The 27,422-nt window shown below is 44.9% G+C and overlaps 1 protein-coding gene across 8 annotated transcripts in view; it reads right to left on the minus strand.

Annotated features, from left to right (window-relative positions):
* ENOX1 (ecto-NOX disulfide-thiol exchanger 1) overlaps window positions 1-27,422 on the minus strand; it is a 614,655-nt gene that overhangs the window by 153,303 nt on the left and 433,930 nt on the right. For all 8 annotated transcript variants that reach the window (XM_057532923.1, XM_057532921.1, XM_057532924.1 and 5 more), the window contains 3 exons: window positions 10,035-10,205; window positions 8,631-8,837; window positions 4,730-4,963 (listed from right to left, as the gene is read on the minus strand). In XM_057532923.1, the coding sequence (XP_057388906.1) occupies window positions 4,730-4,963; window positions 8,631-8,837; window positions 10,035-10,205 (612 nt within the window). The remainder of the gene's footprint in view (window positions 1-4,729; window positions 4,964-8,630; window positions 8,838-10,034; window positions 10,206-27,422) is intronic.

The following is a 27,422-nucleotide window of genomic DNA, read 5'->3' on the forward strand; positions in this document are numbered from 1 at the left end:
CAACATCCCAAATGCTACTACAACATTCCCAAAATTTCACTACGTGTACCTAAAACTTAGACAACCCTAAACAAATCTCCATTCTCTGGCTGCTCAATTAACCATCAAGAGGGGTGGTACCTTACCTATCCTTCAAATCACGGATACCGTGAAAGGCTACACAAATGTTAATACTTCCCCCTCTACCCTCGACATACCTACAAGTTCACTTACACACACAGAGACACACACACACACACAATCTCTCCAACAATTTAGTACCTGTGAAAATGAGAAAATTCAGCAGGGACAACATAAACATGCACTGATTATTCCTGCTTTTGGATCAGGCAAAATGTTTCTAGATGAAATGGTCTATCTTGCCTTGTGAAGGTCAGTTAACGCCCAAGGACGTGATTCTCAAACAGGTTCCCGTGCTTCATATTTCCTTTGCCCTGAGAAGGAAGCTTGGCTTCTAGCTAATGGAACTTCGACTTGGCTCAGAGCATTATTGATTTTTTTAGTTTCTCAGAACCATAAATATTGACAACCATCTCAGCAAGATGCTGGCAACCACTTCCGCGGTTTCTCCCTCTGGCAGGCTGATCGGGGGCCATTCCGTATGCACATCAGAGACTAGTCCTCAGAAATTACAAATGCTGATCGCAGGAAGACTGTATCCTGGATGACATATCAGGGAATCCCAAGGACAACGCTTGCAAAGCTTTGTCAAAACTTCACCTGATTCAGAGAGAAACTCTTCATTCATCACATAATGAAAGATTATGTGACGCTTTCCAAAGGGGGAAAAAGTACACAAAAACTTGTAAATGCTCTGGCCAGGAGAAATCCCCAGTGAATCAGGAGATCATCTTTCCTCACTGTCTAATCAATCTCTCCCTTCCACAGTCCAAACATGGGGTTCCTCCAGGGGTGGACGGTCTGTGTTAGACAAAGAGAAATTCATTATCTCATCTGCCTGGTGCTACTGTTTCCAATAAAGTGTAATTATGGTGGTATTGAGCTTCTTCTCACTTTCTCAAAGCCGTGCTATAAACTTTGGATCTGCAAGCAGTTACTTCCCAGTCAGTCTTCATTAAGTTGAACTGTCTCAGAACAATGTCTATTTCATCAGCAGGGTGCCCGCTCATCTTCTTTTTCAGAATTTGTATTAACCATAACAGACACTGGGTGATCAGTGCCTCAGACGCTACATCATTACAACTCAGTGTCTCCTCTGACTTCAGAAGATCCAGGGACCGCTGGATCGGGGCTACCTGGTCCCAGACGGACACCCCTCTCTCACCCCACCTCTGCCGGGCTGGGTTGCCTACCACTCCCGGGCTAGCGCGCTGCACTTCCCATGCATAATAGTGGGAAGAGCTTTGGAATTGCCTCTGTCACTCAAGAAACCTGAACTACACCTAAACTCTGTGAGGCAGGGGCTTTGTGTGCTGCTTCCCTGGCATCACAGTGTCAGGGATACGGCAAAGAGCTCAGCGAATACTTGTGGAGTCAGTGGAATGATGGCCGAGGGTACATCACACTTCCCTACACTTCCCATCATGCCTGGTAGCACTGCTGGCCAGAAATGCAACACGCTCCTAACTCCAAACAGCTAAGAAAGAGAGACAGGAATTAATTTACTGAGCATCTACTGTATGCATAGTTTTACCACCGGGCAGGATATGGAGGGCCTTGTCGGTTATAATAAAGACTTGGCTAGTACAGACTTTTCTGGATAAAGCTGATTTTCCACAAGAAAATTGTAAGGATAAACGAGTATGGTGTAAAATCGCGGGAAAAAAATGCTTGTAATAAACCCGAGATAGCAAGATTTCTCAGGGGAGGAAAGAAAATCAAATCCAATTAGGTATTTTCAGATTGTATTTCCATTTCCTTTCTGATCCAGGCTTTTTTTCACCTGAGGTCTTGATGGTGTTTTACATCCCCACATCAAGGAAATCATCTTCAGGGAAAGAGTTTCCTTGGCTCCTCCTGCCTGGCTTTGCAGCGTTATCAGGAGCATGGAGTGGATTTCCTCTCAGAGGCAGCCAATTTCCTAAGCAATTAAATGCTGTTTCTATTCCAAACTCTGTGCTTGGGTTGAAATTGTCAAGCTTGATATTACCTGACTGTTGCCTAAAATGTCGCCCCAGCTAGCTCATTTTACTGTAACTGCCATCTATTAAAATTTCCAATCTGTTCTCTCCTCAAGGGATCACACAGTACTTGGCAAAGGTACGGCTTCTAAATTCTTCAAATTATACTCATCTATATAAATACATAGTTTTGAAATGGCAAGGTTTGCAAATGACTTTACCAAACTGACTTCCCAATCTGCTATCCTCTAACAGGAAAGGCAATGCTGTGGACCTCTTACACGCAAAGACACTTCTGTGCTGGTTTCTTAAAAAGAACCTAACGTAGATGCCAAACTTTCCTGAAACTCCTCCACGGGGTCACAGCGCCAGGGTGCTAGTTTTTGTCACTTCTAGGTGTGGACACGATTGAATACAGCTTAGCTGCTGCAGCTCATTAGCTCAGACTACACAATGTACTGGATATTAAAGAAAAAATTATTTGTTCCAAAATCATCATTCCTGTTTGAGAATGTTGCTCTTTCTCATTCTGCCCACTCCTTGTGGACTCTAGTCTGAATGGAAAAGTGAGAGGACGTCTGCATTTGCATTTTACATGCTTTTTATTAAAGGGACAGCCACAGCCTATGATGGTAAGACACGCCTCCTCGGAGCAGCAGAGCATGTGCCAAGGGCATCAGTAAGAGGTGCTCCATGGTTACGTCAACTAAAGAAGGTTCTACAAGGATCAGGTCATTAGCCACTGCAGTCGCTGACCTTCAACACACCCTGAAAGGAATCCAGGGCAGAGAAAAGGAATGAGGCACTCTGTGCTCTGGGGAAACTGGCAGAACAGGCTTCCACATGGGTAGATATTTTCAGGAGAAACTTTTCTGAACCCAAATTCTTGCATCTTCCCATACTTAGAAAAGTACTAAAGCCATTAACTAAGATATCTGTTCCCTGTGACTAGCAGCACCCTTCTCCTGAGATGTGTGCTTGGGTGCAGGCACCCCCTTCACCAACATCACATGTATGTTGACTTCCTCCTTTACCTCTTTGGAAAACTTCCTCAGAGCTCTCTGAGAGGCTGTCTCCTGAGCTAGAGTCCTCAGTAAGACACTGAATAAACTCAACTCACAGCTCTTACAATGTGAGGTGTTTTTTTTTTTTTTTTTTCCAAGTCAACAGTTTCAGTGGCAACTGCATCTGATTAGGGGTTCCCAAGGCTGGAGCAGGGGATGAGGGCTAGAGACAGAAGTCTTTTTTTTTTTAAATGCTTTTTCAAAGAAATAGAATGTCAACTTCCTATCTTCCTAAAATAGGTTTCAGGCAGCTTTTCATATTTCCTTTAGTGAAAACATCCAATCCACTTTAAACACTGCCAGGTATGTTCTAAAACACTCCAAGGATCAATCACATCTCTCCTCTCCTAAAGACTTCTCCATTGTTTATGGAATAAAACCCAAATCTGGTGGCAGCCCTCGGGGCTTCACCATCTGGCCCCAGGCTGCTTTCCCAGCTTCACCTTCGCTCTGTAAACTTCCAAGCGGCTCTCACGTTCCCCCAAGGAGGCGGTTTGCCTTTCTCCGCCTGTGCCCAATTCCCCTCTGCCTCCTTCTGTCTTTACTCCTTGAGCTCCAGCCTCTGACAAGAATGTCTTCAGGCCCTTTCTTCTCCTGGGGAAACAAATCTTGTTTATCCTGCAAGGTTCAAGTTCTGCCTCCTCTGTGAAGACTTTCTTGACACTGTCATCAACACCACTCACACTTGTCCGTGAGTTCCCAAAGCATGTTGCTCATATGTTGGTTGACAATCATGTCATTGGCTTTGTATTACAGTTCATCGTGGCCAGCGACCATGACCTGTTTTTTCATCGAAACCTGACACGCCCAATAGACTGAGGAGGGTGTGACCATCACTTGCCTGTAAAGTGCACCCATGTTGCTGGAGTCAAACAACTTTGCTCAATAATGGAACAGAACTGACACACGTGTCATCCTAACGTCCAAATCTGGCCTCTTCCCAGTCATCTGTCGTTCACTGTGGCAGGTACTAAAGCCTCCGTCTCTGTCTTTATCTCCCAGGGCCTCAAACCCGGGAGAGGAGCACAGAAAACAGTTAAAGAAATGACACATGCTCACTTCTAGTTCTAATTCTTCCCTAGACGTTAGGAGGGTCCCTTCCCTCCATCTCTAAAGACAGAGACCTTATTCTACATTTCTCTTCTGTCCTGCACGGGCCCCAGCACGGTTTCTGATGAGCCTTGTTGCGGGGGGGGGGGGGGTGGCTTTAAGAGCCCAGAAGAGGTGCAAACTACAGACCTGGAGGAGCCCCGGGACCTGCCCGCCTGCAGGAGGAGATGCTGGGTCATTCAACAGGGGTAGCAAGTCAGACGGTGCCCTGCTACGGGGCTAGTGCGGAGGGCTCTTCTGCCCCTCTCTGCTCGAGTTTGGTCGATATACACACACACTCAGGGAGAAGGCTGGGAAGGCGCACGGCTCTGTCCAGGCAGCAGGAGGAAGCCCGGGTGACCCCGGTCCCATGAACTCAGCACGCAAAGGGACAGGAGAAACGCCGGGGCCCGGCGCCTGGGCATCACGGTGTTGCCCTGGCGGCGGGCCATGGCCGGCGGGGAGGCGGAGGAAGCAAACGCGCGCAGCTCCTACCTTTCAGCTTCTCGGCCAAGAGCGCGGCCTCGTGCTCCGAGTAGTGCATGATGGGCGGCGGCGAGGGTGGCCGCAGCCGGTCCTCCTCCAGCTTGCGCCGGTGGCGCTCCTCGCGGGCGCGCATCCTCTGCTTGCACTCCCACTCGTAGAAGTCGTCCCGGGCCTGGGCGAAGTCCACGTGCAGCCGGCCTGAGTCCTTTTTGTCCGTGCTAGACCCTAAGCGCATCCGGTAACCTGAAACCAGTGGGAAGGCGGGTCACATCACACTGTCACAACACTGTCATGCACGACTGTCACAGCCGGGGCCAGGCCCTGAAGGCGCGCCAGGGGAGCTCTCACTGATTTCCTTTTCCCTTACAAAGGACATCCTTCCCATAGGAGGTGGGAAGCTGTTATCCTTCACCACCGCCATCCAGAAGCACGGCCCAAGGTACGCCTATTACAGATTTGGGGATAAACGTTCCACTGGGAGGTGTCTTCAAGCCAATGTTGCCAAGAGGATGATCTCAAGAACCAGGGCACTTATCCTAACTCCTTCTTCCTTCTGGCTTCCGGGAAGATCAGAAAAATATTGGGCATGTAGCTTTTTTCCCCCTCCACTTTTTATGGCCTCAATTTTATATTTTCAATTTACTGTAACTCTGTTGCATAAGCCCTTTTACTTTTATATTTTAGAAGGAGGTGGAGTGCGAGTTAATAAAGATTATCTATGATATTTAAAAAGATCTACAAAGTAAATTCCGCGACACCTCACTCACAGGCTATTGCTTCATTCTCCTAGAAAATGCCGCTTGCTCCATTCTCTCTCGGCAGCTGCAAAAGCCACAATTACCAAGGCAATTTTGCAATACTGTTTTATTTCCACTTATCCTCTGGGGCACGCAGGAGAATATTTTACCTTCAATCAAGAGGCCTCACCGCGGCCTTCCTTACAGCCCTCCAGCACCTCATCTGGCACGCAGCACTGCACAAATTGTCCATGCAATCTTTGAAGGCCACGGGAGCCCGTGTGAGAGCCCAGAGCTAGACCAAAAAATGGGCCTGGAAGTCTTTGGGGGATTTACTGTGAGCTACACAACTTATAAAGATTATAAGCAGAAACTTGATCTGAGAAATCAACACAAACAGAACTGAAACCAGACCGCCAGCCTAACTTCAAGGGAAGGAGGTTTGGCTTTGAGGTTGCTCTTCAGTTTGGGGTACTCAGATTTTTAAAAACATAAAATCAGGTCCCAGCAGGATCCCTGCTGTCAGGGGCTGCCAGAAGAGAGAGCAAAATAAGCACTTTTGCTGTGCAGGGACTTTGCAAATGAGGCACCACTGTGAAATGCTAGGCTGCACTGCACTGATGGCTCAGGATCTTGTGGTAGATTTCAATGGATTATTTTAGCATTTGGGGTTGAAACTCAGCTGAAAAATCCAGGAGAGGCTGGCTTCTCCCCAGTAGGGTACTTCACACCTTTGAAAAGTTACAAATGTGAAACAGATCTCAAGTCTGATTCCCGTTATGACCTTCTCACTCCCAGGTTTAAAAGGTATTATCTCTCTAAAACTGGGAAGACATAACAATACCTATCAAAAACGCAAACATCTCAAGAGGGAGGGGATTTGGGGATGTATGCACACGTATAGCTGATTCACTTTGTGATACAGCAGAAACTAGCACACCATTGTAAAGCAATTATACTCCAATAAAGATGTTAGAAAATAAATTTTTTAAAAAGTGTTCACAAGCAAAAAGAAAAAAAAGCAAACGTCTGATCACAGAGGGGCAGAATTAATGCTAAAGCAGAGTCTATCTTGGTTGTGGGCTGTGGAAACTGAACAAATCAGCAGGCCATGGTGATATATACATAACAGCTGAGCAGGCAGAATGGCCTAAGACTGGCCAGCTGTCCCAACTGGCCAAGCAACTTTCCCCTGGTCATGTCCAGAGCATCACTTTTCAGACATTTCTGGTTCCAAAAATCACCCTCTCTTTCACCAAAACACCATCATTAAGGCCTTAAAAGAGCCCCGTGATGAGGCTGAGCCTAAAATTAGCTTGGCCTTCAAATGTGATTGTGGTCCTAAAATTAGACAGGCCATCCAGCTGGGCTAGGGCTTGCGGGAGCTCTTACACAGCCGCAGCCTGCCTTCCTTCCTTCCTTCCTGCCCCTCCCAGTCAGCCTTTCAGATCTTCCCAGGACGATGCTGCAACCTTGCCAGGGCAGCCCAGGCAGAGCTGGGAGACCCCTGTGTACTCAGGCAGGTAGGCTGGAGGTGAGGCCTTTGCTGTGGGCTCCTTCTGATGCCAAGGGGTAGTCAGGCAGGGGCCTGGGTGAGAGCTTGAAAAAAATATAGCATCAAGGCATAAATCTGAAACTTTCATGTGCCTAAATTTGGAACTGTTCATCTTTGGCAGTGTACTATGAGTTTTCTGATTGGGTCTAAACATCGTGTTATGTCAGTGTTGAAAAGCACCTCTGATTTACTGTAGCCCTTTCATTTAATCAGGTGGGGGTAAAGTCACAGTTGTATTGGTGGAGCTGTGATTAGAACCCAAATTCCCAGGGCAGGATTCCTTCTCTATCATCATCAGGATATTTGTGTTAAAAACAACCACTTACTGAATGGTTCCCATGTTGCACGTGCCCTGCTAGGCGCTTAATATCCCTTATTTTGAGTCATTCCTCATAACAATCCGATGAGGTAGCACTATTACTATCTCGATTTTACAGAAAAGAGAGGCTCAGAGAGAGGTTATCTTGCCCGAGACATGTGAAAGCCAGTGCCGTACACTCAACAGAATCCCCAGTTGTCTAATAGATTACTCGGATGCTGTAGTTCAAGACTGTGTGAGAGAGATGAGCGTTGTATTTTTATTCGATGTTTTATCGTCCACCTCCATTCTGGAATACTTTCAGGTTTTCTTTTCCACTGTCAGGTTTTATTGGAATAAGGGTTTTAAAGTTCTCCAGGTCACTATCTAGCTCAGGAAAGTCTCTGCAGTGTTGGAATAACCCCAAGGCTTCTGGGGTTTGCAAGACAATTTTACGGTAATAGGGGCTGACTGCAGAGTTAAGTAAACCTGGTAGTAATGTTCAGATTTATTTTCCCCCTCTTCTTTTCCCACTTTTCCCCACCAGCTTTGCCTCTGGAAGAGGGAAGTGATGTGCTGAGTGACAGACTGAAATACGCAGATGGAGACAGAGAGGGAATGACAGTGAGTTAAATCTAAAAAGACATCCTTCCAAAGCTACATTTCAATGCCAGCTCTGCGATGCTTAGATTTGGCAAAGGCCTTGTTGACAGGCTCCATACATTTGCTCCAACACCCACAGGGTGGAAGGCAGGGGGAGGCTTAGTTTCAACCTCTGTAAAAATTTCACTTATAAATAGCACCAGAGAAGCAGGGATGGTGGGGCGGGCTTAGCCAGGCCAAATGCACTAGCAACTGGGCCGGGATGCTGGGCCTCCTCCTCAGGCCCGAGGACCACTTTCTGCAAGGCACTCGTCTTGATCTGGTGCCCTGGTGTCCAGAAAGTGAACCACTTCTGAAAAACTGAACTTATGCTGAGAGAGGACTTTATTCCCCCAGAGAATTACATCCAATAATAATAATGGTCCTCAGCATTCATAATATTGCTTCTCATCTAAGAAGCACTTGAGAACATTAATTAGAAACTCGATGGCATTCCTAAAGCCTGGATGGTGGGACACCCTGTCTGCAGCAGGGAGGTGCGTTCACAGACTTAACAGGGAGCTTCTGGCAGCCTAAGGAAAGGGCAGAATTCCTCCTTCTCCAGCCCCAAACTGTGAGGACTTTTATTGTGCATTAAGGCAAAAGGGAATACGCTCATATTAACATAACAAAACATCACAAAGCGCCGAGAAAACCCCCTTATGTGATGCAAAGTACCAGAAAGGTAAATGGCTTTATCAACCATGAACTCCTCGGCAAAGCGAATGTGACAAAAATTCTTCTTGCTTTTCCGAATCGCTGTGATGTCACCGCACTGCTCAAAGACTTCTTGGATGATTTCCTCAGTGGCGTTTTCTGGTAATCCTCCGACAAACACGGTCTTACACCCGGGAGGTCGTTCTCTTGTGGAGGGAGGTGGAAGATCTGAGAATCACAACAAAACAGAGGGTTTTGCCTTTTAGTTATAGTTGCTTTTTTTTTTTTTTTTTTTCTGGTTCACCTGGTGAAAGTCAAACTCGCAGACTAACTTTCTCCATCTGAGTAATGATGGATTTCTAGAGTGATTTACACAGATGGCAGGCGGTCCTGGTTTTCAGTGCCTGTCCCCTCCTCCTCCCCACCTTTCTTTACTTTCTGTGTTCATTTCTACACAGAGTGGCTATGCTCGTCCGCGAACAGAGATAAAGCAAATGTTACCATAATTTCATTTCTCCTTCATAATACAGAGGCCCAGAAAATCGGAAAAAAAAAAAAAAAACTTCATGAAGTACAAAGCATGATGAAATGAAAACATGATGAAAAACCGAGGCTTGTTATCTGCTTTGTCTTGTTGCGGGATAATGGAGCAGCAAGGCAGAACAGGGTGCAGAGCCTGAAAGCAGGCGCAGTACTTACTTGGCTGGGAAACACCAGGCCTGAAACCAACCCCTCCTTTTTTTTTTTTTTTATTATTCACATTTAAATGAGCAAACTACTAAATTTGAGGGAGGCTGCATAAAAAGATAAAAAGCAATCTTCTGAAAAGTCCACTTTAAAAAGGCAACACTGATTAATATGAATAAAAAAAAATCCCAGCTATTTAAGCCCATAAATTTAGTATCAGAGGCTAAATTAAAAAAAAAAAACTGCCCTATTTATTTCATCAAATGTATGTTTCCTTCAAGCGAATGCGGTCTGGTCCAGGAACTCTGAGATGCGGGCTCCCCGCTCCCCTCCACCACCAAATTGCTAACTGCCAAATTAATTCCGTTTTCCATCTAGCAAAACGCACTTCAGAGTTTCTCTCCCACATTTGTGAAGATGGATGGAAGTGTTCACATAGTTCACACTCTGATCTGCAGCAAAAGCTAGACTTCGTTGCACGCAGAAAGGTTCTTAATGCTGGCTATTCACGCCAATCACCCATGCTCCCTTCGTGGTGTCAATTCAGCTCCTGGAATAGACACAGGGACCCACGTATTTGTTTTAATCTAGAGACGAAGGACTTCTGTAGAATGATCCCCACTCTGTGTACCTAGGTGGGAGAACTTTTGAGTCACATCTGAAAATGAATGCAATACCATATTAAAAAAGAAAGAAACTTAAATCGATGATCAAATACTTCTCACAGATATCACTTACTTGGGTTTTGGGGGAAAAGAGTACAGCTTTTGCAGTGGATTATTTCTTTGACGACAGCCACTTCTGTTGGCGGGGGAGGTACCAGCCCCAGGCCTGGTATCATTGGGTTAATAGGGGTGATCCCCGTCATCATGTTGAGGCCTGGATCAAAGCCTGGTACACAGATTGAGTCTGTAAAGTACACAAGATATCATTTTGGCTGGAGGATCTTAAATTGGTTTTTGTTGTTACTTTTGCTGTTTTCCTGCAAAGATGATTTGACTTTATGCTTCCTATGTTTTAGGAATTTCTCCTGGCATAAATATAGCAATATAGAAAGCTATTTCAGAAAGGTAAAGAGAAAATAAAAGATGAACTTAATGCTACATGGAAAGGAAGTTATATTATTTAAAATATTAACATGGCAGGACAGAACACAGCGTATTCAAGTGTAAAATCACGCACCATGAAGCTTTGCTGTTATTGTGAATGCGATTTTCTGTTTCTTAACTTCGATGTAGATGTGACTGCCTTATGACCCAGGATGTGGGAAGAATATCGTTTAACACTGAAGTGCCCAATGAATACAACTGTCAACCTGGTTTTATCAAAAGAGCCTTCTTACCCAAGTGACCTCGATTTAAGAAAGTTCAGTTTATATGTGCATACTTAATAATGATGCATTCAGGTCCAACCTAACCTATTCCCCCCAGGAAATAAAAAACAAAGAGTGATTATAATTACTAAGGCTGGGTTAGATACATGCGGGCATAAAATTAGCTATATACATTTCTGAGTTCTATTGGATAATCACACGTTCTTCCTATAATTCAATCAGCAAATAATTGACCACCCTTCTGAAATCTTTATTTGTTGTATAAAAAATACAAATTTATGCCCTGCATAAAAAATGGAAGGGCACAAAAAGGATGGGTTTTCCAATATAAACACTGAATTTTTTTCTTTTTTAATGGGATAATAAAGCAAGTCATTTCAAAGGTGATATACAGGAATTTTTTTTTTTTAATGGGATAATAAAGCAAGTCATTTCAAAGGTGATATACAGGGATTTTTTTTTTTTTTTAAATTAGTAAGACCTTTCTAAGAGTAGGGACTGCTAAGATGTATTGAGTTTCTAGAGTAGCTGCAAGGGGATCCCTCACCTGAGAATTTTTCTGTTTTCAGATAACATACTCTCATTGGTGGTGTGATACAAACATAAGCACAGATGCCCCCAGCAGTAGCCGTGGTGACCCTCCACTATAGTTCTCAGGGATGAAATTTCCTTCTCTTGTTTTCCTTTTCTCCCTATTATGCTAGATCATTCCCATTCTTCCCTCCCGCCCCCTCTCCTTTGTGGTTCTCAAGTCCAGCCAGCCCGTGCCTTAGGCCCCTGCATGGCCTTACCCTTTGCTTACCTGTGCTGAAAGGTCAGATAAGCCCAGAGGCAGGTGAAGGGACAACTATAGGCTTTGTTTACTAAGACTCTCCAGGGGATACAGAAGGACCAGCATGGACTTTTCCTTTCTAGGAAGAAGTTTATTATAGCTTTCCTCCAGCTGCTCTGGGTATTTCCATTCCTCTTCTGGGTTGAACAGAATAAGCAGGGTGATCCTGATTTATAAGCTCAAGAGGACTGCTGTCCCATTTATGAGGAAATCCATTTAATTTGACTGCATACCAGCCTTACTTCAGTAAAATGAGGTGGGGTTTTGGGTTTGTTTCTTGGTTTTGGCCTTTTTAAAGAAACCCTCAGTGTAAATGTCAAATAAGCATTCTCTTTCAAAGCAGTCACCCTGACATTCGAGGTACTTCTATAATTATGGTTCTCAGGTTCTTCTTCTCTCACACGGGGCTTTTGAGTGGATAATCTCTTGGAGCACTAGCCTCCTAGGACTCCAGGATTCTTCACTGATAATTGTTCAAAACAAAGTGAAGTACAAATGACATAAAAGTTTAGAAGTGACAGAGGCAGGACTCACACTTTGGTTATTCGTTTGAAATCTTCATCAAGTTTCACAGGTCTTATTCCCATTTCACAGCTAAAGTAATCGAGGATTAAAGCAGTAAAGTAAAATTTCCAACATCACAAAGCAAACAAATGGCAGAGTCAGAACTAGGGTCCAGGTCTCTGGCTCCGGATATAAAAACATCTCTTTTAACCACTTCGAAGTTTCCACCTAGAATGACCCAACTAGATCATTTACCTAATACATGCCACTACCACAAATGTACTCTACTCTTTAAAACAAACCAAGATGTAGCCTTCTGATCCAGACGCCAATTCTAAAGGAGAGCTCCAGAACAGAATGGCTTCCAACGTCATCATCACTGAAATAACACATTGGCTTCTCAGGAGGATATATCAGAAATAGAAATACTGGTAATGGGAATACTGGCATGCTGATGCCTTTATTTAATCTCATTCCGTACATAAGATTGATCTGTTCCTTTCCTGGCCTGGCCCTTACGATTGTTTGCCAACACAGGGTGATTTAAGGCTGAAACCACTCAGGACCGCATGAGAGCTCCGTGAATTACAATAACCAGATGGTTCCCAAAATGAGACGAGAAGCCCAGTTCTTGTGTTCTCTTTTAGTTGTAGCAGACTTGTGTTTTCTTTTTTTTATATTATTTATTTATTTATTTATTTATTTTAGTTTTTTGGCTGTGTTGGGTCTTCGTTTCTGTGCGAGGGCTTTCTCTAGTTGCGGCGAGTGGGGGCCACTCTTCATCGCGGTGCGCGGGCCTCTCACTATCACGGCCTCTCTTGTTGCGGAGCACAGGCTCCAGACACGCAGGCTCAGCAATTGTGGCTCACGGGCCCAGTTGCTCCACGGCACGTGGGATCCCCCCAGACAAGGGCTCGAACCCGTGTCCCCTTCATTGGCAGGCAGATTCTCAACCACTGCGTCACCAGGGAAGCCCTTGTGTTTTCTTTTTGAAGGCTGAATAAATAAATACATCTTCAGAGTTGGGGACAAAAGATACTACTCTTGAGCAAAATATTTGAATACAGAGCAAGAGTTGCCTTGCTTTTTCTGAGACATTAATACAAAGAGACTGTGGGGTTGAATGAAATCTGCATGGTGAGTGTAGTAGCTTGAAAAGAGCTTAGCAAGGAATTAACACTTAGATTATGCTGAACATCAAAGGATCTGAGATTCAGTATTTGAGAGGAAGAAGTGGGAAGGATTAGACTTTTTTTAAAAAAGTATGAACCCATTACTTTTTAACAATATATGAACAGATGAAAACTGTTTTTTCCAAGAGCACAGGAGGATCTCACCACACGCCTGCCAGCAGCGTCTTCCGGATTCCACAGGGTAGAAGGAGTTTTTGACTGTGGCTGCTGCTAGGCTAGGGTCTGTGTCCCCAGCAGGAGACACCACCGCCCTAGCCTCTCCAGGAGGCTCTCCAAGGTCAGCAGAACGCAGCCTTTGAAGACCTTCAAGATGGCGGAGGAGTAAGATGCGGAGATCACCTTCCTCCCCACAGATACATCAGAAATACATCTACATGTGGAACAACTCCTACAGAACACCTACTGAACGCTGGCAGAAGACCTCAGACCTCCCAAAAGGCAAGAAACTCCCCACGTACCTGGGTACGGCAAAAGAAAAAAGAAAAAACAGAGACAAAAGAATAGGGACGGGACCTGCACCAGTGGGAGGGAGCTGTGAAGGAGGAAAGGTTTCCACGCACTAGGAAGCCCCTTCGCAGGCGTAGACTGCGGGTGGCAGAGGGGGGAAGCTTCGGAGCCACGGAGAAGAGCACAGCCACAGGGGTGCAGAGGGCAAAGCGGAGAGATTCCCACACAGAGGATCGGTGCCGACCAGCACTCACCAGCCCGAGAGGCTTGTCTGCTCACCCAATGGGGCGGGCGGGGCTGGGAGCTGAGGCTCGGGTTTTGGTCGGATCGCAGGGAGAGGACTGGGGTTGGCGGCGTTAACACAGCCTGAAGGGGCTAGTGCGCCACAGCTAGCCGGGAGGGAGTCCGGGAAAAGGTCTGGAGCTGCCTAAGGGGCAAGAGATTTTTTCTTGCCTCTGTTTCCTGGTGAACGAGGAGAGGGGATTCAGGCGCCGCTGAAACGAGCTCCAGGGACGGGCGTGAGCCACGGCTATCAGTGCAGACCCCAGGGACGGGCATGAGACGCTAAGGCTGCTGCTGCCGCCACCAAGAAGCCTGTGTGCAAGCCCAGGTCACTATCCACACCTCCCCTCCCGGGAGCCTGTGCAGCCCGCCACGGTCAGGGTCCCGTGATCCAGGGACAACTTCCCCAGGAGAAGACACAGCGCGCCTCAGGCTGCTGCAACGTCACGCCGGCCTCTGCCACCGCAGGCTCGCCCCACATCCACACCCCTCCCTCCCCCCGGCGTGAGTGAGCCAGAGCCCCCTGATCAGCTGCTCCTTTAACCCCATCCTGTCTGGGCGGGAACATATGCCCTCAGGCGACCTATGCAGAGGCGGGTCCAAATCTAAAGCTGAACCCCAGGAGCTGTGCGAACAAAGAAGAGAAAGGGTGATGTCTCCCAGCAGCCTCAGGAGCAGCGGATTAAACCTCCACAGTCAACTTCATGTACCCTGCATCTGTGGAATACCTGAATAGACAACAAATCATCCCAAAATTGAGGTGGTGGACTTTGTGTGATTTTGTCTGTATAGGATGCTTTTACCATTTGTCCTAGGGTTCTGTCTGTCTGGTTTTTTTTTTCAGTATAGTTTTTTAGCACTTGTTATCATTGGTGGATTTGTTTTTTGGTTTGGTTGCTCTCTTCTTTCTTTTTTTCTTTAATTACTTTTTAATTTTCTTTTATTTTTAATAATTGTTTTTAAATTTTTTATTTTAATAACTTTTATTTTATTTTTTTCCTTCTTTCTCCCTTTTCTTCTGAGCCATGTGGCTGACAGGGTCTTGGTGCTCCGGCTGGGTGTCAGGCCTGTGTCTCTGAGGTGGGAGAGCCAAGTTCAGGACACTGGTCCACCAGAGACCTCCCGGCTCCACGTAATATCAAACGGTGAAAGCTCTCCCAGAGATCTCCAAGTCAACGCTAAGACCCAGCTCCACTCAACGACCAGCAAGCTGCAGTGTTGGACACCCTATGCCAAACAACTAGCAAGACAGGAACACAACGCCACCTATTAGCGGAGAAGCTGCCTAAAATCATAATTAGGTCACAGACACCCCAAAACACACCACCGGACGCAGTCCTGCCAACCAGAAAGACAAGATTCAGCCTCATCCACCAGAACACAGGCACCAGTCCACTCCACCAGGAAGCCCACACAATGCACTGAACCAACCTTACTCACTGGGGGCAGACAAAAAAAACAACGGAACTATGAACCTGCAGCTTGCGAAAAGGAGAGCCCAAACACAGTAAGATAAGCAAAATGAGAAGACAGAGAAATACACAGCAGATGAAGGAGCAAGGTAAAAACCCACCAAACCAAACAAATGAAGAGGAAATAGGCAGTCTACCTGAAAAAGAATTCAGAATAATGAGAGTAAAGATGATCCAAAATCTTGGAAATAGAATGGAGAAAATACAAGAAAAGTTTAACAAGGACCTAGAAGAACTAAAGAGCAAAGAAACGATGATGAACAACACAATAAATGAAATTAAAAATTCTCTAGAAGGAATCAGTAGTAGAATAATTGAGGCAGAAAAATGGAAAAGTGACCTGGAAGATAAAATAGTGGAAATAGCTACTGCAGAGCAGAATAAAGAAAAAAGAATGTTGAGAACTGAGGACAGTTTCAGAGACCTCTGGGACAACATTAAACACACCAACATTTGAATTATAGGGGTCCCAGAAGAAGAAGAGAAAAAAAGGGACTGAGAAAATATTTGAAGAGAGTATAGTTGAAAAATTCCCTAATATGGGAAAGGAAATAGTCAGTCAACTCCAGGAAGCACAGACAGTCCCATACAGGATAAATCCAAGGAGAAACACACCAAAACACATATTAATCAAACTATCAAAAATTAAATACAAAGAAAAAATATTAAAAGCAGCAAGGGAAAAACAACAAATAACATACAAGGGAATCCCCACAAGGTTAACAGCTGATCTTTCAGCAGAAACTCTGCAAGCCAGAAGGGAGTGGCAGGACATATTTAAAGTGATGAAAGGGAAAAACCTACAACCAAGATTACTCTACACAGCAAGGATCTCGTTCAGATTTGACGGAGAAACTTAAACTTTTACAGACGAGCAAAAGCTAAGAGAATTCAGCACCACCAAACCAGCTTTAAAATAAATGCTAAAGGAACTTCTCTAGGCAGGAAACACAAGAGAAGGAAAAGACCTACAGTAACAAACCCAAAACAATTAAGAAAATGGTAATAGAACATACATATCGATAACTACCTTAAAGGTAAATGGATTAAATGCTCAACCAAGAGACACAGACTGGCTGAATGGATACAAAAACAAAACCCGTATATATGTTGTCTACAAGAGACCCACTTCAGACCCAGGGACACATACAGACTGAAAGTGAAGGGATGGAAAAAGACATTCCATGCAAATGGAAATCAAAAGAAAGCTGGAGTAGCAATTCTCATACCAGGAAAAATAGACTTTAAAATAAAGACTATTGCAAGAGACAAAGAAGGACACTACATAATGATCCAGGGATCAATCCAAGAAGAAGATATAACAATTGTAAATATTTATGCACCCAACATAGGAGTACCTCAATACATAAGGCAAATGCTAACAGCCATAAAAGGGGAAATTGATAGTAACACAATTACAGTAGGGGACTTTAACACCCCACTTTCACCAATATACAGATCATCCAAAATGAAAATAAATAAGAAACACAAGCTTTAAATGATACATTAAACAAGATGGACTTAATTGATATTTATAGGACATTCCATCCAAAAACAAGAGAATATACTTTCTTCTCAAGTGCTCATGGAACATTCTCCAGGATAGATCATATCTTGGGTCACAAATCAAGCCTTGGTAAATTTGAGAAAATTGAAATCTTATCAAGTATCTTTTCCGACCACAACACTATGAGACTAGATATCAATTACAGGAAAAAATCTGTAAAAAATACAAACACATGGAGGCTAAACAATACACTACCAAATAACCAAGAGATCACCAAAGAAAGAGGAAATCAAAAAATACCTAGACACAAATGACAATGAAAATTGGGATGCAGCAAAACCTGGGATGCAGCAAAAGCAGTTTGCTTTATTGGATGCAGCAAAAGCAGTTCTAAGAGGGAAGTTTACAGCAATACAATCCTACCTCAAGAAACAAGAAACATCTCAAATAAACAACCTAACCTTACACCTAAAGGAATTAGAAAGAAGAAAAGAAACCCCCTAAAATTAGCAGAAGGAAAGAACATAAAGATCAAATCAGAAATAAATGAAAAAGAAATGAAGGAAACAATGGCAAAGATCAATAAAACTAAAAGCTGGTTCTTTGAGAAGATAAACAAAATTGATAAACCATTAGCCAGACTCATCAAGAAAAAAAGGGAGAAGGCTCAAATCAACAGAATTAGAAATGAAAAAGAAGTAACAACTGACTGCAGAAATACAAAGGATCGTGAGAGATTACTACAAGCAACTCTATTCCAATAAAATGGACAACCTGGAAGAAATGGACAAATTCTTAGAAAAGCACAACCTTCCGAGACTGAACCAGGAAGAAACGGAAAATATAAACAGACCAACCACAAGCACTGAAATTGAGCCTGTGATTAAAAATCTTCCAACAAACAAAAGTCCAGGACCAGATGGCTTCACAGGTGAATTCTATCAAACATTCAGAGAAGAGCTAACACCTATCCTTCTCAAACTCTTCCAAAATACAGCAGAGGAAGGAACACTCCCAACCTCTTTCTATGAGGCCACCATCATCATGATACCAAAACCAAAGATGTCACAAAGAAAGAAAACTACAGGCCAATATCACTGATGAACACAGATGCAAATATCCTCCACAAAACACTAGCAAACAGAATCCAACGGCACATTAAAAGGATCATACACCATGATCAAGCGGGGTTTATCCCAGGAATGCAAGGATTCTTCAATATAAGCAAATCAATCAATGTGCTACACCATATTAACAAACTGAAGGAAAAAAACCATATGATCATCTCAAAAGATGCAGAAAAAGCTTTCAAGAAAATTCAACACCCATTTATGATAAAAACCCTCCAGAAAGTAGGCATAGAGGGAACTTACCTCAACATAATAAAGGTCATATATGACAAACCCACAGCCAACATTGGTTCTCAATGGTGAAAAACTGAAACCATTTCCTCTAAGATCAGGAACAAGACAAGGTTGCCCACTCTTACCACTTTTATTCAACAGAGTTTTGGAAGTTTTAGCCACAGCAATCAGAGAAGAAAAAGAAATGAAAGGAATCCCAATCGGAAAAGAAGAAGTAAAGCTGTCACTGTTTGCAGATGACATGATACTATACATAGAGAATCCTAAAGAAGCTACCAGAAAACTCCTAGAGCTAATCAATGAATTTGGTAAAGTAGCAGGATACAAAATTAATGCACAGAAAGCTCTTGCATTCCTATACACTGATGATGAAAAATCTGAAAGAGAAATTAAGGAAACACGCCCATTTACCACTGCAACAGAACGAATAAAATACCTAGGAATGAACCTACCTAAGGAGACAGAAGACCTCTAGGCAGAAAACTATAAGACACTGATGAAAGAAATTAAAGATAATACAAACAGATGGAGAGATATACCAGGTTCTTGGATTGGAAGAATCAACATTGTGAAAATGACTATACTACCCAAAGCAATCTACAGATTCAATGCAATCCCTATCAAACTACTAATGGCATTTTTCACAGAAGTAGAACAAAAAATTTCACAATTTGTATGGAAACATAAAAGTCCCCGAATAGCCAAAGCAGTCTTGAGAAAGAAGAATGGAGCTGGAGGAATCAGGCTCCTGGACTTCAGAGTATACTACAAAGCTGCAGTAATCAAGACAGTATGGTACTTGCACAAAAACAGAAATATAGATCAATGGAACAGGATAGAAAGCCCAGAGAGAAACCCACGCACATATGGTCACCTTATTTTTGATAAAGGAGGCAAGAATATACAATGGAGAAAAGACAGCCTCTTCAATAAGTGGTGCTGGGAAAAATGGACAGCTACATGGAAAAGAATGAAATTAGAACACTCCCTAACCGCATACAGAAAAATAAACTCAAAATGGATTAGAGACCTAAATGTAAGCCTGGACAGTAAAAAACTCTTAGAGGAAAACACAGGCAGAATACTCTTTGACATAAATCACAGCGAGATCTGTTTTTGATCTACCTCCTAGAGAAATGGAAATAAAAACAACAGTAAACAAATAGGACCTATTGAAACTTAAAACGTTTTGCACAGCAAAGGAAACTGCAAACAAGATGAAAAGACAACCCTCAGAATGGGAGAAAATATTTGCAGATGAATCAATGGAAAAAGGATTAATCCCCAAAATATATAAACAGCACATGCAGCTCAATATTAAAAAAACAAACAGCCCAATCCAAAAATGGGCAGAAGACCTAAATAGACATTTCTCCAAAGAAGACATACAGATGGCCAAGGGGCACATAAAAAGCTGCTCAGCATCACTAGTTATTAGAGAAATGCAAATCAAAACTACAATGAGCTATCACCTCACACCAGTTAGAATGGGCATCATGAGAAAATCTACAAACAACAGATGCTGGAGAGGGTGTGGAGAAAAGGGAACCCTCTTGCACTGTTGGTGGGAATGTAAATTGATACAGCACTATGGAGAACAGTATGGAGGTTCCTTAGAAAACTAAAAATAAAACTACCATACGACCAGCAATCTCACTACTGGGCATATACACTGAGAAAACCATAATTCAAAAACAGTCATGTACCACAATGTTCACTGCAGCACTATTTGCAATAGCCTGGACATGGAAGCAACCTAGGTGTCCGCTGACAGATGAATGGAAAAAGAAGATGTGGCACATATGTACAATGGAATATTACTCAGCCATAAAAAGAAACGAAATTGAGTTATTTGTAGTGAGGTGGATGGACCTAGAGTCTGTCATACAGAGTGAAGTAAGTCAGAAAGAGAAAAACAAATACTGTATGCTAACACATATGTATGGAATCTAAAAAAAAAAAAAACAAATGGTTCTGAAGAACCTAGGGGCAGGACAGGAATAAAGACACAGAGGTAGAGAATGGACTTGAGGACACGGGGAGGGGGAAGTGTAAGCTGGGACGAAGTGAGAGAGTGGCATGGACATATATACACTACCAAATGTAAAATAGATAGCTAGTGGGAAGCAGCCTCATAGCACAGGGAGATCAGCTCGGTGCTGTGTGACCACCTAGAGGGGTGGGATAGGGAGGGTGGGAGGGAGACGTAAGAGGGAGGGGATATAGGGATATATGTATACATACAGCTGATTCACTTTGTATAAAGCAGAAACTAACACACCACTGTAAAGCAATTATACTCCAATAAAGATGTTTAAAGAAAAAAAAAGGAGCACAGGAGCCTATTATGGACTAACGCGTTAAAGCAAAGGCACAATTTTTGAAAATCTGAGACACGTGCACCACATGACAAAGGTGAAGAGAGAATGTACATTCTCAGAGTCAGTTCCTTGTCTTGCTTAGAAAAGCTGCCCCCGTGAACTTGAGAGACAGTGAGCTCCAATTCCACTCAGGGAAAAGAGGGAGGAGGTGGAAATTGCAGGAAGAAAGAATCGAATTAAGCACATAATAGAACTTTCTTCTCGAAACTGTACTTAAACAAGAAGAAGTGTTACTTATTGCCAAGACTGCGGCCCTGTCCAGCTCCTCTTTGTATGGCTGGCTGCAAGCACAGAAGCAGTGAGGCTGAAGCTCAGCAAATGTTCTAGCTGTCTTTTCCCAACTGGACAAGACAGAAACAAACAAAAATCCTGTTGACTGATTCGCAGTCCAATGTTTTATCAATTAGATGAGCATTTTTCAGAGGGCAGCCTGGGGTTTTGTGTTCAAGACTTTAGAGGTGTGGCAGTTGAATTCATTCATTCATTCACTCATGCATTCGACATTTGCTGTGCACATACTATTACCAGGATCTGGAGTTACAGAGGTAACAGCTACATGTTCCCCACTTGGGGAAATCACAGGGTTTGAAGACAGCATAAAGGATGAGGACCAAACTCAGCAGAAGAGCTGAGAAATGTGAACAGAGGCTCAAAGGACTAAGAGTCATCTAGGAAGGGATCAGTCAGGGGGAGCCTGATAAGACAGGAGAATTCCAAACAATCATCCAAGGCTACAGCCCAGTGAGCTCGTGTCAGTGTGGCCGCAATGTCCTGAGGGGTCCTAGGAGGCAGATCAGAAGGGATCTTGCCGTTCAAGCTAGTGTGCCACCGCTGGAGGGCAGCCACTGAAGGCCAGGTGTGCCCTGTGCCAGGCCACAGGCCCCGTGCTGTGCTACCCTCCATCCTTCCTGCTCTCTTGTCTGCTGCCCCTAGCGGTGGCTTGCCCCTTTTCTGCCCTTTCCAGGCAATGCCTTGGTAAAGAGTCTCATATTTAAGGTGAGAACTAGATTCCCTTTGAAAGAAAGGCAATAGAGGCCTGTCTCTGGTCAAGGCTGGACAGAACTAGGTTAGGTGTGGGCTGGGCTGAGGCTGAGGGGACAGAGGTAAGCTGTCAGTGCCAAGAACAAATGCGGCCCAGAAGGCAGGACACAGTGTTGCCAGAGAATAATAAGAGAAGAGAGGTGGGAGTGAGGTCAACTGGTAGCATTCTAGGTCTGGTGATGGGTAGAGATCGTTAGCAGCAGATAAAACGCAAGGCCAGCCCGGCCAGCTTTGCCAGGAGACTCCATTCACAGGTCACAGGGCCTGAGCCACCCTGATCCATGGTTCTAACTCAGTCCAAGGGGAACTGGCACTTAGCAACCACACTGTGGGGTCACAGATCAAGAAAAACTAGGCAGTCTAGCAGGTTACCTAATCTGGGACTCAGGCCGGAGAAGTAAGACAGACTCCAGACACCAGAAGCGAGGGCTGGGGTTTGTAGAAGGAGCAAGACACCCTGGTAATCAGTCCTGGAGCACCGGGCAGAGCATGACCAGGTCAACCCAGCTGGATGCTGAGTCCCAGAAGCAGGGCTCTGGGATCCCCTTCCTCCTACCCGAGGGCCAGGTGGGACCTCAAGTCCAGGGAGATGCCATGCACGTGGGGGTCCCGGACCCAGGACTTGCACAGGCAGAGGCAGGCTGGAGGGGCTCGGACAACCATGCAGTAGCTCCTCTCCTTTCTTCAGAAGAATTATTGATTCAAAATATGATCTGTCGGGGGCTTCCCTGGTGGCGCAGTGGTTGAGAATATACCTGCCGATGCAGGGCACACGGGTTCGAGCCCTGGTCTGGGAAGATCCCACATGCCATGGAGCAACTAGGCCTGTGAGCCACAACTACTGAGCCTGCACGTCTGGAGCCTGTGCTCCGCAACAAGAGAGGCTGCGATAGTGAGAGACCCGCGCACCGCGATGAGGAGTGGCCCCTGCTTGCCGCAGCTAGAGAAAGCCCTCACACAGAAACGAAGACCCAACACAGCCAAAAATAAAATTAATTAATTAAAAAAAAATGATCTGTCGTCCCTCGACAGAGAAACCACGTGATACTTGAGGACATTCTGTTTCCTGGGAGTTCAGGATGGGGAGACTGTCTTTCACAATGGTTTCCTGTTGCAACTGACAAGCCCTGCCTTTCTATAAGATCGGTTAAGTTCATGGACTATGAAGGTAACGCTTTTTCCATTCCGTGTCCTCTTTTTCTTTAATATTCTTAAAAAATCATTTCATGATCAACAAAGGAAAGTAGTTTCTAAAAAGGTGATCCTCAAGTAAAAGGATGTGGGCACAGCTGCGTGACCACGAGGCTGGCTAGTTCCTTAACCTCTCTGGGCTTCAGTGTCTTCATCAGATAAAGGTGAACATGAATACCAGACACGCTACATCCACAAAACGGGAGCATCAGAGAGGACAATCTGCAGGACAGCCGTCTATCGCGCCCAAGTCCGCAACCTGTAGTCAGGACCCTGGGTCTCCCACACACTGGCTGTGTGACCTCAGGAAATTTAACTAACCTTGCTAAGTCTCGTTTATAATATCTGTAAAATGGGGATAATCATATTTAAATCTTAATGTTCTTGGGTGGATTCAATAGGATTAAATAAAAACCCAAAGTGTTTAACAGAACGTCCAACACATGGTAAGTATGCAACTAATGGTAACAATTACATACAACATCAATATGTATTTTTACATCTATTTAATGTAACCTTATATAAATATGTTATCAACATTGTCTACACATCAGAGATCATCATGGTGATGTATTTCATTTGACAAACAGTTGAGTGACTACTAGGTGCTGGATGCTTTGCTAGGTACTTGGCCTGCAAAGACAAAGATATGAGTCCTCTCTAGGTGGAAGTAGCCGTCTAGTGGCAGAAACAACTAAACAGAAAATGACAATCACTACAGTGTGATGACAGGTGTGGAACATTTAAATTAGATGTGCTATGGAAATACAGAGAAGGGGGGCATCAGAACCAGTCTGGGCGAGGGGGTGTCCTGGGTTAAACTGTGTCCCCTGAACGGGTATGTTGAGGTCCTAACTCCCCTGGTACCTGGGAATGTGACTTTATTTAGAAATGGGATCTTTGAGGATGTAATCAAGTTGAGGTCATACTTGGTTAGGGGGGGCCCCATCTAATAGGACTGGTGTCCTTATAAGAAGAAGAGAAGAGACACAGACAGACACACAGAGAGGACGGAGGTAGTGACTGGCGTGACGCAGCTGCAAGCCAAGGAACGCCGAGGACTGCTGACAGAAACCAGCAACTAGGAGAAAGGCGTGGGGCAGATTCTTCCTTAGATCCTTCAGGGAGACGACAGCCCTGCCAACACTGTGATCCCGACTTCTCGCCTCCACAACTGTGAGAGCAGACGTTTCTGCTTTAAGCCCTCCCAGCTTTTGGTACTTTGTTTTGACAGCCCCGGGAAACTAATACAGCCGGGCGGGGGTAACTGTCCCAGAAGGAACCCGGGAGGGCATGACAGCTGACCCGAGTCTTAAAAACGATGGCTTCTATATATGCAATGGGCATATAAAAAAGGTATCTCCACAATATCCTTATTGGGATCATAAACACAAAGATAGTTCTAAATATTCTCTTAGAAGAAATGTCCCAAATCGGTCCGCTGGAGGCAGAACTGCTCTTAGGTTCTCCCTCTGCGAAGAAGCAAACCTTGAAGACTGCCATATATTTGTCGAGAACAAAGCAACCACACAGATTATCAGTTAACATAATAGTGTGCTTTATACGATAAGTGAATATCTACAAGCAGAGTCTCTACGAAAGCAAAACTGAAAATGCTGTTGTGATCTTTCCAAAGAGACCCAAAGGTGGAGAGGTATGTTTTCCGTTTAAACCCAGGATGTACATCCGAGGTGAGCTTCTGGAGCCCTGCTGTGCACACGTTATAAACAAAGACCTCATTCCATCAGTAAAGCCCTCTGTCCCCTTCCACGGGGGATGTGATGCTGGCAGCTGGAGGAATGTAGCCGTCAACAGCTATTTCAAGCACTGTTGACTTGAGTGAGGAAATGTGTGCCTATGTCTGAAAATATGACATGACACCAAGTGAAGAGGATTTTCAAAACTTCTGACCAAAACCGGTGCAGAGAAGAACTGACAGCTAGAAAGGGGTCTGACAGATCTTTCTAGCAACCTGTGCACAGGAACCAGATACATTTTGAGGGAGCCGGAGGTAAAAGCCCATCAAAGGTCCTGGGAAATTCATGCACGCTGGGGGCCGGGTGATTTGAATTCAGTGCCGGAGCAGTTTTTTTTACAGAGGCTTGAGCTGTCACACTCAAAGGAAGCGGCTTTGTGTCCCCTGGGCCTGCTGAAACACACCCTTCAGACACAATGGGCCGCACAGCTGAGGCATAAAAGCCACGCTGGCAGTGCCAGCTAGGCGGGGAGTGGTTCACTTAGACAAGGAAGCAAAAGACACTGGGTGCTACTTCCAAGGCTGAAGGCGACTTGGGCATTTCCTAGTCCTACCCTCTTGATTTGGAGAGGAGAAAACTGAGGCCCAGAGAGGTTAAGTGACTTGCCCAAAGCGACACAGCTGGTTAGGAGTAAAGCTGGAATTGGCATCAAAAGTCCTGCGCTTCTTCACTGCGCATCTGCCGTCTCCAACGCCTCTCCATCTGCCTTCCTTGGGAGGCGTCTGGAGACAGCACATTCGCTAACTCCCAGGGTGGCCCATTCCATTTTCTAACGGTTTTCACAATGAGACAGTGACCCTTCCTGTGTTGACTCAGGACCTGACATCCTGTAGTTGAATTTGTTGTCCTTAGTCTGCACTCCTGAGCTGCTGCCCCAGGCCTAATTCTCTCTCCCACCTTTACTGGTCAAATCCATGAAGGAAGCTCACGGGAATACCCGCGTCTTCTCTCGGCCGCGCTCGGCACCCTGCTTCCTGCAGTCCTTCCACATGGGACGGTCCTCGAAGACCACCTTCTCTGAGGTCTGGGGTTGTCCCCAGAAACAGGCCACGCAGACGCCGACGCTCTGATCAGCAGTGCTCGCTCCCTTTCGGAATCCTGAACTCTGTGTTTTTTGCTGACTTGGTACATCGTGACTGAACGACAGTGGTCACGTTTGAACACCTGCTCTGTGCCAGGCCTGTGTCGACAGCTTCACATCCTCTAGCGATGCGGGCCTTTCTGGCAGTCCCATCACGGAGTTGACATCACCGAACGGCCTCATTCAACTAGAACACACATGTCTTGTCTCTGCAGGATGCCATCGGGCAGCTCTGCAGTTGGCATTGTGAAATGAAATAGAAGACTTTGCATCCTGCACTGAATTTTCCCCAATCTGTCTTTTTAGGTTCTCCTCCCGTCTCGAATGTTCCCTCCCGGGCCTTCAATGTCTTGTACGACAGCGGGACGAGTCTCTCTGTAAGTTCCTGCCCCTTCCAAACCCCCAGCAAATTTCTCCTTGCAGGTCACACTCAGCCACAGAAGGAGAGAAGATCCCCTTAGACAGATCCATTTAGACACCTTCCCCCTAACGCTTATTTCTTCTGAACGCTTTGTTGTTGATTTCCAATTTGGAGGGCCATTGCTAAGTCCGCTGGCAAGCGGGGTTACCCCTACTTCCTGGCGTTGGAAGCTCGTGCTGAGTTCTTTTCCCTGCCCTGTGGCCTCCTGCACCCTCTCACTTGTTTCTATGTCTTGTCTGAATGTTCTCATGGCAAACTGTTGACAGTGGGCAGGGCATCTGTCTTGTTCCAGTGCTATTAGACACTCTTGAGCAGATGAAGTAACTTCAGGGTTTCCCTATTTCTTTCAATGGTACTTGCCCTTCCTCTCAGTTTCCACTTTGAAACCTCTGTAGGCAAACACATCCAGGGTAGGCCTTTCAGACAGACCTACCCTCGAAAGGTTTTCTACGGCATCTTCTTTTTCCGCCCCACGGCTATTTAGATTCTCGTTAGTTCTCATCCAGAGCACTGCAAAAGCCTCTTTGTGTGACCAGAAGTTTCTATATCTTCTTTCCTCTTCTCCCACCCTTCCCTCCCCACACCCCCAGTCTCTCCCTGCAACCCCTTCTCACACCCCTGGACCTGGGATCAGCCAGCAATGCTCATGGGAGACCCACGAGAATAGGCCCTAATTGGGGTCTCTAAATTACTTCTTTCAAACTTCCTTTCACATCCCTATCTCATTAGCTGATGATTAATTTCCTCTCTGTACGATGTTATGTGACTTCGTACACCAGGACTGTTACATGACGATAGGGAAAAAAGGACTGGATAGGCTCTTGGTGTTCTCTGCTTTGTCCTCACCGACAGGCTCGTGGCACAGGAGCAGAAACTACAGGCCAAACACTACTGAATCTTGAGAAATATTTCTGAATATTCAGTCAAGCACGTAAGAAGCACTCTTTAATTTTTAACCCATCTATTAATCCATTTACACTTGATCTTAGCCAAAAGGCCGAGAGGCAATATATTAATCCATTTATCTGCCTATCTTTCCAAGGAGTGGGGACACTCCAAGTGTATGTTGAAAGACTAGAGAATTTATGTCAACACGTTTCTTTCTGGCATTCAGTGCCTCTTCGCTCTGTAGAGCTGTTCCTCTTCTTTGAAGTCAGGGTAATAGCCTGGCGTCATACTGATATAAAGCCCGCTGTAGTCAGTGGTCATGACAGCAGAGGTGGTATTTCACAGCCCGTGAACGTCTTTATAGGGATCTTTCCTTTGAAACCTGCATCTTTCCAAGGCAATATACAGGGCCTAACCTTTTGATTTTATTTA

This window comes from Balaenoptera acutorostrata, chromosome 18, assembly GCF_949987535.1.
Source record: "Balaenoptera acutorostrata chromosome 18, mBalAcu1.1, whole genome shotgun sequence".
Classification (NCBI taxonomy): Eukaryota; Metazoa; Chordata; class Mammalia; order Artiodactyla; family Balaenopteridae; genus Balaenoptera; species Balaenoptera acutorostrata.